Here is a 12,467-nt window from a genome sequence, read left to right on the forward strand (position 1 = left end):
TTTTATTGTCGAGAAGCGTTGTTAACAGCTTCAGGCATGACTGCACAAGTGGACTGCTGGAACTCACTGCAGACTGAGCAATGGTTAACAATACTGTTTTTACTTCATCTGCTTCAGACATGAGGGAGGGCAGTGGAAACCTTATTAGTGAAGTAAAACATCTAAGAGATAAAGATACGATATCCTCATATTTAGAACTCAAGCATCCAGTAAGTAGTCTGACAAATGGATCTAACATGGACAACAGCTCTTTATCAGCGTTGTCGCATTTCAACTTCTTCATTCGGTTATGCAATAAGTCAAGAGCAAACACAGTTATAAGATGTGGGCATGACTTCGCACCAGAAATCAACCCAACGGTATTTTTCAGATCTCTTGAAATCCTTTTCTTTCTGGATGGTAGAGAAGAGACTTGATCTCCAGGACCATTCCTATTGTTAATGCCATCATCAACACGGGCATATATAAAAACAAAAAGATCTCCTTGGTCAACAGATGGATTGCTTTCGATACCTGCTGCAATTTGCCTTAACATGTTCTCCAGATTAGTTTTGATCTTCGGAGTTAGATGCCGCTGTAGCTGAGCAGTGACCGGAGAGAGTAACGTCAACCCATGGCTTCTGAACGTTACATTTTCAGCAATCAGTTTCAGAGTCTCAAATGACTTTCGTTTTCTTGTTTCTTTCATTTTGGATGCGAATTTTTCCACGTCTTTCTGTTCAGCAACCTCTCCAAGGATATCGGTTTCTACCACAGCAAGGAGATCAACCAAACAATGATCTAACTTCCCACACGTAGATTTGGACAGGNTGTGCTGCACAAGCCCGTAAGTTCTGCTGCTTATACCAACACAAACAGTACAAGAGACTGGAATCAACTTGATCTGTACTCATGCGACCTATCAGAAGTTCTATCAAAGCACCAACCCGAGACCGCACATCTTTATCAATCTCATTGGCCAAACAAAGAACAAGTTGAAGGAACAATGTTTTCGACTGCCGATCAAGATCCGACTGCTTGCCGAGATTAGGTTCTGAGAATTTCAAGATTAGCGCTTCAAGCATGTCAAGAACTGCTTCTCTTCCAGTTGAATATTCATACCTGAAGAAAAAATTCAATCAGTATAAGAAAAATTAGAGCCAAATTGAATTCACACTCTGCGCATACGTACCTCAGATTTTCCAGCAGAAAGTTCACATGTTGCTCTAAACGTTTTTCAGAAAGCTTATAGTGGACGATAAATTGCAACAGTATCTGTTTACATTTCTTGCGGATGGATTCCGACTGACTTTTTACCATCAATTCTGAAACCTGAGTAGCAATGTCATATATCTCTGGAACCACAAGCTTCCGTTTCACGATGGCCTTGAGGAGTGAAAGAGCAATAAAGGATGTGTCTGACTCCAGATTCTCCAGATCAACAAACATGGGGAACTGAACCAACATTTTCAACTGCTCAGATGATAAAGTTATATTTTTATTGTCGAGAAGCGTTGTTAACAGCTTCAGGCATGACTGCACAAGTGGACTGCTGGAACTCACTGCAGACTGAGCAATGGTTAACAATACTGTTTTTACTTCATCTGCTTCAGACATGAGGGAGGGCAGTGGAAACCTTATTAGTGAAGTAAAACATCTAAGAGATAAAGATACGATATCCTCATATTTAGAACTCAAGCATCCAGTAAGTAGTCTGACAAATGGATCTAACATGGACAACAGCTCTTTATCAGCGTTGTCGCATTTCAACTTCTTCATTCGGTTATGCAATAAGTCAAGAGCAAACACAGTTATAAGATGTGGGCATGACTTAGCACCAGAAATCAACCCAACGGTCTTTTTCAGATCTCTTGAAATACTTTTCTTTCTGGATGGTAGAGAAGAGACTTGATCTCCAGGACCATTCCTATTGTTAATGCCATCATCAACACGGGCATATATAAAAACAAAAAGATCTCCTTGGTCAACAGATGGATTGCTTTCGATACCAGCTGCAATTTGTCTTAACATATTCTCCAGATTAGTTTTGATCTTCGGAGTTAGATGCCGCTGTAGCTGAGCAGTGACCGGAGAGAGTAACGTCAATCCATGGCTTCTGAACGTTACATTTTCAGCAATCAGTTTCAGAGTCTCAAATGACTTTCGTTTTCTTGTTTCTTTCATTTTGGATGCGAATTTTTCCACGTCTTTCTGTTCAGCAACCTCTCCAAGGATATCGGTTTCTACCACAGCAAGGAGATCAACCAAACAATGATCTAACTTCCCACACGTAGATTTGGACAGGCACCTTGATAAGATAAAATTGAGAGTGTGCCCCAGCACATGCACCTCAGATCCTCGTTTTAAGATAGCACGTAAAACGTTGACTACAATTTGCAAGTACTCCAGCCCAAGTTCTTTCAAACAAGCAGACAGAGCCAATCTGGCTTCATCACGTACGCTCTCCAACCGATTCTTCAAAAAACTGGCAATTTTATGAACTATGGAGGACAGGTTTGAGTCCATTACATCTTCAGGAAGTAGTTTTAGAACCTTCAGCGCAGCCACACTGCTGTTAACATTAACGTTATCAGAATCAGAATTTATCAGCTTCTGCATCTTCGGGAACACAATTTTCTGTAGGCAAGTCCTAATTTCCTCCGCCTCCTGTGGGTAACTATCTTTTGCAAAATGAAATTTATCCAAAATCAAGCAGATAAGTCGCAGCAGGAGTTTTCCCTTTTTTTGATGCTTGTTCATCTCACGAAAACACCGATTCAATAGAGCATAGTATGACTTCCAACTCATATGTGCAGATACAGATGCAAGTGCTTCTGTGCATGCATTTCGGACATTATTTTCTTTTCCATCTTGTCCATCAAGCAAAATATTGAAAAAGACCGAAACCAAAAGTTTTCTCAATACTCCCTGCAACACCAACATTTGCGTAAGTCTTTCGCAGTACAGCAGTTGCATTTAAAAATGTTAGAAATTCAAGGGATGACCTCAGGCAGACTGCTATCTTTGACCACATTTGTAAAACGTGAAATTGCCCTTCCTCTACGGTGTACCTACAAGAAATTGAAAGGAGATCAATCACCATAAGGTTTCTAGAATCTTCACGAGCTATATGCCGCTTCATCCTCTATGGGTATAATAAGGTTTCAACAAACCCATTGGATTGAGTTAGAGGGAAAAAAAAGATTAGAACAAAACCAGAAGTTGGTCTTGGTTACTGTGTGGTTATCACCACAGCTCGGATACAAATTGTGGATTCAAGGAATCCTATGATAAAAAATGGCTTACCTGAATGTGAACAATAGATTTAAAAAAGTCTACATTCTCGTCTTCAGAGCATAACGGTCTGAATGCAGAAAGATTTCCAGCATCTGGAAGTTTGGTCACCATCTCCCGTATCAAAAGAAACCACTCCTGTTAAAGATTAATTTGTTTCAGAGAATCGTCAGACCAAAGAAGAAAGCTATGAGTATCCATATTACACCAAATTCAATATCCCTGGCAAGAGACTTATCTATAAAGCAAAGACACAGCAACAAGCTAACCATAAGCAACAGCAATAAACCTGCCCTAGAGCTAGTGTCCAATGAAATTTACATTATTTTTCTTCCGGCCATTTCTTTCTGTTCGATTCGGGAGGGTACTGTACCTTTATTATGATGCCTCCTCTGTTTATTGCATCTCCCATGTGTTTCAAAATGAAACTTCTTAAAATACACAGTATTCGATCTCCTGTCCAGCTGACATCAGCTATTTTGACCTCTTTACCAAGTTCAGAGTGTGATGAAGCCTCTTCGCGAAGTATTGAGGCTGAAAAATCAATGAAAGAAGACAAGAGCTTCTGTGCGCTACCCCTTAACATAATGGATTCTGATGATACGTTGTATATACTCTGTGAGAGTATGATCTTTGTGTGCTGCTCTGAGGATTTATTAAAAAAATCTGCATCAATCTCCACATAAGCATTAACTATCTTTTCATAGTCCAGGTCGTCAACTTCCATGACTGAGATGGCATTCATATCGCGAATGCGCTTCGCCTGTAGGTTGGGAACCAATTGTTAGTTACAATTGCAAAATAAAAAATAAAAAAAAGAGAAGGAAAATGACTCAGCTTCACACAGAGACATGATACTAACCACATCAACCAGAGAAGAGTCTTTTTCTGCAATAGATTCAAGTAGATCACAAATGCATAATCTAACTTCACAGTCAGCGTCAACAAGTAGAGGAGAGATTATATTTATAATTTTGCTGGTACTCTCAATCCCAAGGAACGGTATGATGTCNATGTACTGTTTTACAACTTGTGCAACATGTTTTGAAAAATTATCTTAGCTGAAAGCCATATACTTAGTCAGCCTCTCCTACAACTATAGTAATCATACCAATAAAAGCAATGATAGTAATCATACCAGAATCTTTCACACTTTTATCCAAGAAAGACAGCAAGACGTCCAAATACTTCATAGCATGAGAGGGATCTCGCACACGCTTTGACAATAATTTAAGAATTTTCATCTCTCTTTCCCCATGATACTTGACTGATTTCCTGTACATAAGTAACACTTAAAGAAATAGTAGAAACAAGAGGAAATAATTGGGTCCGGTAATTTACAAGAGTCCTAACCTTTTAAATATATCCCCAATGAAAAGAGAATGCAAGCTGTTAATCAGTGCGTCTATATAAGGATCTAAGAATCCACTGATCATATTGGCATCCTCACCAAATTCATTTTCAAGGCAAAGCAGATTCTCTATGAATTTTAAGGCAGAAGACTTTATAGCTTCTGAAGCTGTGGTGACTGTTAGAACTGAAAAAATGTCTGGAACAAGAGACTCCTCCCGAGATAATAGGGTGAAGAGATTACGGCTTCTACTCATTGACAAGAAGCATGAGAACAAGGAACTTGGTTTCTCACTACTAGAACCCTCCTGTTTGAAACTCTTAATTAAAGGACTCACTGCCGAGAAGAAGAGGTCCCAGAACTCGGAGCCAAGATCACAATCCTCATATTTATCAAGAACATGAGCAATGATTTTCAGACATAAAGATCTCAACTCTTTAAACTGCTTCAAAGCAGTACCAGCCTACACAAAAACGGGAAAATGTCAGGCAATACAAGAATTCCAAAGGAGATGGGAGAAACCATAATGATTTGTTTGCATGGATACCCTACACAAGACTTTAGCGAAAGAGGCAAACAACACTAATAACCATTTTACCTGGTCATGATTTATTGAAGCATTTTCTTTATCATATGAAGTTGATGGGTTGGCTGCCAATGAATCAATGTTCCTTTCTTCATCAATATTTGGAGCAGAATTTCCCAATAGCCGGACAACACATCCCATCAAAAAGTCTAGAAAAGGTCGGACACGGGATTCATCAAAGACTTCAAGGATATGTTGGATGACATGAAGAAACCCAGATTTCTGATTCCTGGATAATGTCGAAATAGTATCAACAGTGAAATACTTCAGGAAATTCGAGTTATGGAAATAGTCCATAGAACTTTCGCCAGAACTCCAAAACGAGTCCATTGTTTCCTCTGATATGATGTTCAAAGGCTTTATCAACAAGGCAAAGAACAGGGCAAGTTCATTAACATCCAGCTGAGATATAAAGCAAAGAACTGCCTGCCGGTGACGGATACTTGTATGCTGACAAGAAAAACAACGATAACTTGTTGGGACCCAAATGAAAACTGTATTGCATAGTGAAGTAAACTAAAAGTATTTAATATGTACCTTCCGTGAAGCCGAACTTTTCAATGTTCTAACTTTTGGCATAAGGATGCGAATTACAACAGAAAAAATTTGTGATCTGTGAGGTTCTACGATGTCTTCAGACAAGTTCCAGGTTGTGAGTTCTTCTCTCAATTCTTTAGGTTTGATCAAATTCAACAAATGCTGGCGGTGTGGGAGTAAGAAGTCATTCGACAACAGAAGGCACTCTAGAACATTAGTTTGTATTTCAGCATCATTATCATCCAGGAACCTGGAAAACAAATTTTAAAAAAAAACACAAACCACATTCAAAGGTCAATGGAAGTTCTTGCTCCAAGAGACTCAGAAGAACAGTGAAATATCGAGTTGAGTAGTCTTGCCAACCTATTCTGAAGAACGTCGTTTACAAATTGACTAAAACAAAACGACCTAGGATTCTTCATTAACTTCAGCAAAGTCAACCATTGTATAAGAACCCTCTTCCAGTCCTCTCCTTTACAAACTTGGCGATTATATGATCCGACACTACAAGGTAGAGAAAAAAGATTATGACGACAGTTGAATAATATTATGCTTAAAAACATATAGAGACATGATTACCTCAAAGCATTTTCGCTGTTGTATCCCAGAAATTTCAACAACAATGGGAGAATTTCAGAAGCGCGAGACTGAGCAACACTGGACGCCTTTTGTAAGGTCTGTAGCAACTGAGATAACACCGTTGCAATAGGTGTGCTATCAGACGGTGGAAAGAGAAATGAATTGAAACGGCCCATCAGATCTGTAGATTGCAAGAATAACATATACACATCAGACTATACGGACAAGGGAATGGTTAGATGAAAAATAAGATAGAGATGGGTTTACGGATATATATTTCGATCTAACATATTAAACAGGAGACAAAAAAAAATGGGGAATTAATATTTCATTGTGAGTGGATGAAATAGATATTTTACTTAAATTGTGAGAGCCTACCCGTATGCCTCTCTGAGATGCTTTGGTTCGCGTTCTCACTATGATCGTGGAGTGTCTCACATTTTAGTTGGCACTGCCCCAAATAACAAACAAAATCACTCCACACCGCACCTGTGTGATTCCTCACAAGAACTGCAAGACACTCAGACGCTGGACCCCACAAATCCAAATATCTATTATGTAATAGTCCCAACATCCCATTCAATACAAGCTTCACATATGCCTCATGTATCCTGCCAGCGGAGACATCCTTTTGTATTGTAGAGATCAAACTGACCAACATCCGACTAGTATCCACTGTGGGAGCAGTCTCTTCGACTGAGCGTAATAACTGAAGAACCTGTATCTTTAAAGGAAAAGTTTAAGAAAGTAGTGATAACATGATAGTTCAGAGAGGCAACAGAAAGTAGTGATAACATGATAGTTCAGAGAGGCAACAGTTATATAGTCATCATGCTAGTAAGAAATCTGCTTGAGATAAGAATACAGAACAAAGGATATCTACTCACATTCCCTTTAGGAAGAGATTTTATAATCTCTTCAGTTTTCATTTTCTTCTTAGGAGGATGCTCTTCAAAAGAAGGGTCAGACGATAGAGTTTCAAAATGGCACAAAATCCTCAGAGTCATAAGTCGGACGTCTTTGTTTGGGTGACGCAAATTTTCAGAAAATATGTCAAAAGCTTCTACAGCCTTCTTTGCTTGAAGTTCTGGATATGCCTTAGACCTGTCATCATGAGCTAATGCTGGCCTACGATTTAATATAGGGATCAGTTTATCGTCACAGAGTCATCAAAAGAAGAAATTACAGAATAATCACCAAAACAGACAAACTCACCTGTGGATAGAATCCAAAAAATCGGCCACGGGAGACAACACTTGCACACATGACTTAAAATCTTTAGCAAAAGACAAAGCTTCCTCTAGACCACTGTGGTTGATTCTTCCCGGCAGTTTGTAACATGACCTCAAAGCAGTACCAAGTAAGCTCTGCCACATCAATTCTGCCGCACTAAAAGTATCTGCTGAAAAATGTCGCTTATATAAGATGTTATGGTAAAATCCAGGAAGTAAAATTCACATTCAAGGACAACTCAATTTCCAGTGAACAAACAGCTCAATGAAAGAAATATCACGGAGAAGACACTGCAAAACAGGATATGAGAATTATTTAGGTTTTTGTATAGTGGCAGACCCAGACCATGAATCTTCATGTGTTCGATCAACAGATGACACTATCCAAGCACATAATTTGAGTGGCGTCTTTGGGAAAAACAAAAGAAAGCAGCATAAAACAAAGATATAGTATCATGCAAAAAAGAGTGAATCATGCAGTAAAACTTACCATCCGACACTCCCAAATGCTGTCTAAGAGTCTTCTTAAAGCAAATCAGTAATGATGAATCCACTCTAAAATAAGGATAACATTTGACAACTCCCCAAATGATAGCCAACTTGGCCTCGTCAATTTGAACTAATCCAGTATTCTCGATATTCTGTTGAATCTCTTTTAAATTCTTTTCCAAGAACGAATGAATTCTCTCATATTTACCCTCAAATATTTGATTTATGATGTTCACCCCGTCATGACTTGTTTGTTGACTCTCACACAATGTTAGTAACAGAGGAATAACTTCCTCAGGAGACTCCCAAATCATGTTGTTAATTGCACTGCAAAATAGAATTTAGTTGCTGAGACACAGAGATAGAATAATCAATGCGGAACTAATTGAAAAAAAAACTATGATATGAGTCTTGCCTTAATATATTATTTGTAAAGGCTTTCACAACTGAATGATCCTTCTGTAGGAACTCCCTCAAAAAAGTCAGGAAACTGAAAATAAATATGATCAATGTCAAGAAAAGAAAAAAAGGAAGGTTGAAAAGTATAAACATGATCAATGTCAAGATAAATGGCAATAGAAAAAAAGGAAGGTTGAAAAGTATAAACAGATAGATAGTAGACAATACCTTGAACTCTTCAAGGCAAAAATCGGAGCCCATTGCGAAGCAACAATTGCCATTTCATTGACTCTGTTGATTGTGCATAATATCAATTGTAAAACTTCATCGAGGACAGCAGATAAATTATCACCTTCTACAAGGGTCCCAGAGGAAGCAACAAAAGTTGACACAATGCGGCTCACGATTCCAATCAGTGACGAGCTATCTGTTACACAGAGACAGTACCTTAAGTCAGAAAGACATGAAAAGGTATGTTGGCATGTGTAGCCAAAAGGGAGTGCAACAGAACGAGAGGTTGAGAGAGAGAAACAAATCAGCAATTGAATAACTCACCATGTACCTTGCGACCTTTCTCAATCCTAACAACTGCAGTAAGCACTTGCAACAGTCGGCTTAGATGAACTGACTTTTCGTTTGAAATTGATTTGTTTATATTCTTATACAAGCACTCCCACATGACAATTGACTTTTCTGCTTCCAAATCCTCGCATATTCTCTGCAAGACCAAACTCACAACTTCCACGACTGTACCAGGGCCTGCAACGTGATACAAGATTAAACCAGAATAAGAAGGAAATAAGATTTGTAAATCGTGAAAAAGCAGGTTCAGGTATCTATTCACGTTTTTTACATAAATGATTAACAGCCTCTACAGAGTAAAGAATTTATCCCTTCAGCAAGAAAATGAAACATTTATCGAAGATTCACAACATTCAACAAAGATTCCCACCTCCCACCAATATATTGGCATCACTATCACTATTTATAAAGAAATTGTTAAGCATTGGTTCTAACTACCCATCACACAGTACACAAAACGTATTCAACCATCAATTCGTAAATTCATCACAGAATGGATAAATCAACCCCAGTAGCTCGTACGTAAAATAGACTTCTAAATGAAATACTCTTAACATCTCTTTAAAAAGAGAACTTGCCTTGAGTAAAATTATCACAAAGAGATAATGTTGAATCTTTCAGCAAGAACCTCAAAACTCTCCCAGCTTTTGAATGGAGTCCTCCACAGGTACCCCGCATAGCATAATAGAGTAATCCAACTCCTCCAACGTTGTTGGGTTGATGTGCAACTTCAGAAAGGATCATGCTGATCCCTGTAATATTTAGGAGAGAAGAATCAACTGGAGTGTTAATCAAGTATATTGTCCCTAACGTAGACATTGAAAAACATAAGGCAAGCAATTTATCACCTTTTTCAAGTTGCTCATCTGATGCATTCCTCAACAAAAATGACATGGACTCTGACATAAATTCACTGATATAGTCTTTGGGGTGATACCTCAATTCCACCGTATCCCTTTAGCATAGCAAATTAAATTATAATTAGATTTAACAACATTAACAGCATGTGACAGCCATGTATCGTCTTTCAAGGAGGCTAAATTTTTTTTATCAATGTTAATGGCAGTCTCCCTTTATCCAGTAAGTAAAAGAAAGACCATGTGCAATCATCAGAACCATCCGAATAAACAGACATTTTAGATTAGATTGAAATTCTTTACTTAACTTACCTGAGAATGCCTTCGATGTCGCATACGAGATACTTCCGCAAGGACTCTATTATGGAAGACCATGATGAGAATATCTGCATGAAAAAAGGACGAAATATCAGGAAAAAAAAATATATAAATTGAGGTATTGTCCTAAGAGTAAATATGCTGTAGAACACCAGCAACCTGCTCAATAATCTCCGGCTCTTTCTGGGCACCATTTTTTAGAAGAGTCACTAACGAGCTCACAATTCGTGGCAAGAAGCTAGCCAAGAAATATACAAAAGAAATTGGTAAGAATATTTAATCACATAGACAAGATTTTATCAAAGAAGAATGTAAAATAATATGTCGAAACGAAATTATTTCCCAGAGATCTATCACAGTTATATAATGGGAGACGAAGGTGAGTTAGCAACTCTTTTCTGGCCATTGTATGCAAGGAAAAGAAGGTAGAATTTTTGTAAACATGTTGTAAGCTATTCATAGTCCAGAGTTTCACGACATTAAGGTGTACTTTTTAGGCATCGTAAAGCAATTCATCAGCTTTTCCAAAGCATTTATTTCAATGTAAGCCTTATTAAGGATTACTATGTTTTCAAAGTATATTACTATGTTTTCAGTGTATACTACTAGCACAATAAAGAGAGAATACTCACGGAAGAAAATCCTTCAAGAGATCTCTTGATAGAGCAGCAATCAACCTGCAAAAAAAAAAAAATTATACTTCTGTGCCGAAGAAGATTACAAAAGTGCATGCTCTCAAGAATGAAAAAAAAAAGTGAAGAAATTTAGCAACCATTATTTTAGCTCCTCTGACAAAATTATCCGTTATCAAAGATGTCAGAACAAAATATATATATATCCTTGGAAATAGAACGTGATTTCAGAGTGCTGTGGTTAACTACACTGCCTGACAGTGAAGATTTGGTGGCATACAGATAAAAATGACAACTAGAGTGACAAGTCTATATAAGTGACAAATATATTCCACTGGCAGATGGTTCCAGGCTAAAAGAGTGAGCAGAAATCAGCAAACCTGAGAATGGGTTCCAGAGATAATCTTGCTTTCATTTGTAATCGAGAGACAAGTTTCGAGAAGATGTTTTCTTTTTCCAAAATAACCAACTCCAAATTCTGGACTAATGGTAACATTTCTTCATAAAACAAGATGAAGTCTTCTGCGGTATTTAGTTCCTGCATTCAACCAGTCAAATGAACCAAATCATAGGCATTGCAGCTTCTGCGTCAGACATCAACAATATATTCAGAGATAATGCTTCGATGGTCAACATGCCTATAGGACAAACTAAGGAGAAAACAGAGCAGCAACATTCTTTTCAATGCAACTCTATATAGTATCATGTGAACAATAAAAGCCGTGAGGTGTGAACTTCAAGATCACTAAGATTGCCATTACTTTTCATGTTTCAAGCACCGCATCTTCTAGCCGGAATAAAGCAAAATTAAAACTAAGCACGGGTTACTAAAAGACTACAATGATCTACATAACCTTAGGACACAACAGTCCCAAAGACCAGAAGAAAAATATTGAAACTTTAAAAAGAGGTCCATGGCAACAAAATCAAACATACCCTCCATTCTACGAGGCAATCCCTGAAAAAAGTGGATCCTTCAGAAGGCTCAGCCTTCACCTTATTTAAGGTCCTAAACTCGGTGCTGGTGATGTCAATTTCATTGATTCTCTCGGCGAAATTCTTGAACTGCATCCAGAAGCAATAAAGCACAAACAGCCATATTAGAGAGACACAACGAAAACAGATAATTGAGCTTACTAATGCGGTTAAGACATGACATGAATAACAATACCCCAAAAAACGAACACTTACCACAAATTTCTTACGCCCCCCGGAAGTGTTGAGCGACTTTACCGCTCGAGCATCAGCTGAAGTCGCCATGGTTAATCAGAGAGTGTGCAAAGCTCTGCGTTTCCTAAACATCAAAATCTCCAAAATAGTAAATTTCGAATCCAAACAACTTTAACAATTGAGTACAGAATATCAAACAAAATAAAAGCTTGTAGCAGCAATTAGTAATAATCAACTCTAATTACTCAATTGCTGCAGTTTGAGAATCAACACAAGCCTTAAGAACAAAAGTAAAAGCTTACGTTTGGAAACGAAATCACAGAGAGGGGTACGAAAGCAAAGGTTGGTTCTTAAGAAAACTAAAAATCGAAAAGGCTCTTGAGCTTGAGCTTGAGCTTCGGAGGAATTTGAGAACGCGGCGGAGGAAGAGAAAGGGTTTAAGCTTCGTTTTTTGTTCTCTAC

General features: G+C 38.1%; 1 protein-coding gene across 1 annotated transcript in view; it reads right to left on the minus strand.

Moving 5' to 3' along the window:
* LOC104717090 (U3 small nucleolar RNA-associated protein 20-like) overlaps positions 1–12,467 on the minus strand; it is a 16,359-nt gene extending 3,892 nt beyond the window's left edge. The window contains exons 1-28 of the mRNA XM_019231131.1: positions 12,308–12,467; positions 12,027–12,129; positions 11,772–11,900; positions 11,216–11,373; positions 10,836–10,880; positions 10,363–10,441; positions 10,198–10,271; positions 9,877–9,983; positions 9,607–9,780; positions 9,002–9,205; positions 8,675–8,873; positions 8,463–8,537; positions 8,049–8,374; positions 7,542–7,725; positions 7,214–7,454; positions 6,705–7,044; positions 6,327–6,507; positions 6,111–6,251; positions 5,748–5,997; positions 5,223–5,660; positions 4,627–5,087; positions 4,412–4,548; positions 4,136–4,302; positions 3,647–4,036; positions 3,286–3,411; positions 2,985–3,050; positions 1,172–2,907; positions 807–1,101 (exon numbers count right to left, since the gene is read on the minus strand). Of these exons, the coding sequence (XP_019086676.1) occupies positions 807–1,101; positions 1,172–2,907; positions 2,985–3,050; positions 3,286–3,411; positions 3,647–4,036; positions 4,136–4,302; positions 4,412–4,548; positions 4,627–5,087; positions 5,223–5,660; positions 5,748–5,997; positions 6,111–6,251; positions 6,327–6,507; positions 6,705–7,044; positions 7,214–7,454; positions 7,542–7,725; positions 8,049–8,374; positions 8,463–8,537; positions 8,675–8,873; positions 9,002–9,205; positions 9,607–9,780; positions 9,877–9,983; positions 10,198–10,271; positions 10,363–10,441; positions 10,836–10,880; positions 11,216–11,373; positions 11,772–11,900; positions 12,027–12,095 (6,792 nt within the window). The 5' untranslated portion in view covers positions 12,096–12,129; positions 12,308–12,467. The remainder of the gene's footprint in view (positions 1–806; positions 1,102–1,171; positions 2,908–2,984; positions 3,051–3,285; positions 3,412–3,646; positions 4,037–4,135; positions 4,303–4,411; positions 4,549–4,626; positions 5,088–5,222; positions 5,661–5,747; positions 5,998–6,110; positions 6,252–6,326; positions 6,508–6,704; positions 7,045–7,213; positions 7,455–7,541; positions 7,726–8,048; positions 8,375–8,462; positions 8,538–8,674; positions 8,874–9,001; positions 9,206–9,606; positions 9,781–9,876; positions 9,984–10,197; positions 10,272–10,362; positions 10,442–10,835; positions 10,881–11,215; positions 11,374–11,771; positions 11,901–12,026; positions 12,130–12,307) is intronic.

This window comes from Camelina sativa, chromosome 10, assembly GCF_000633955.1.
Source record: "Camelina sativa cultivar DH55 chromosome 10, Cs, whole genome shotgun sequence".
Classification (NCBI taxonomy): domain Eukaryota; kingdom Viridiplantae; phylum Streptophyta; class Magnoliopsida; order Brassicales; family Brassicaceae; genus Camelina; species Camelina sativa.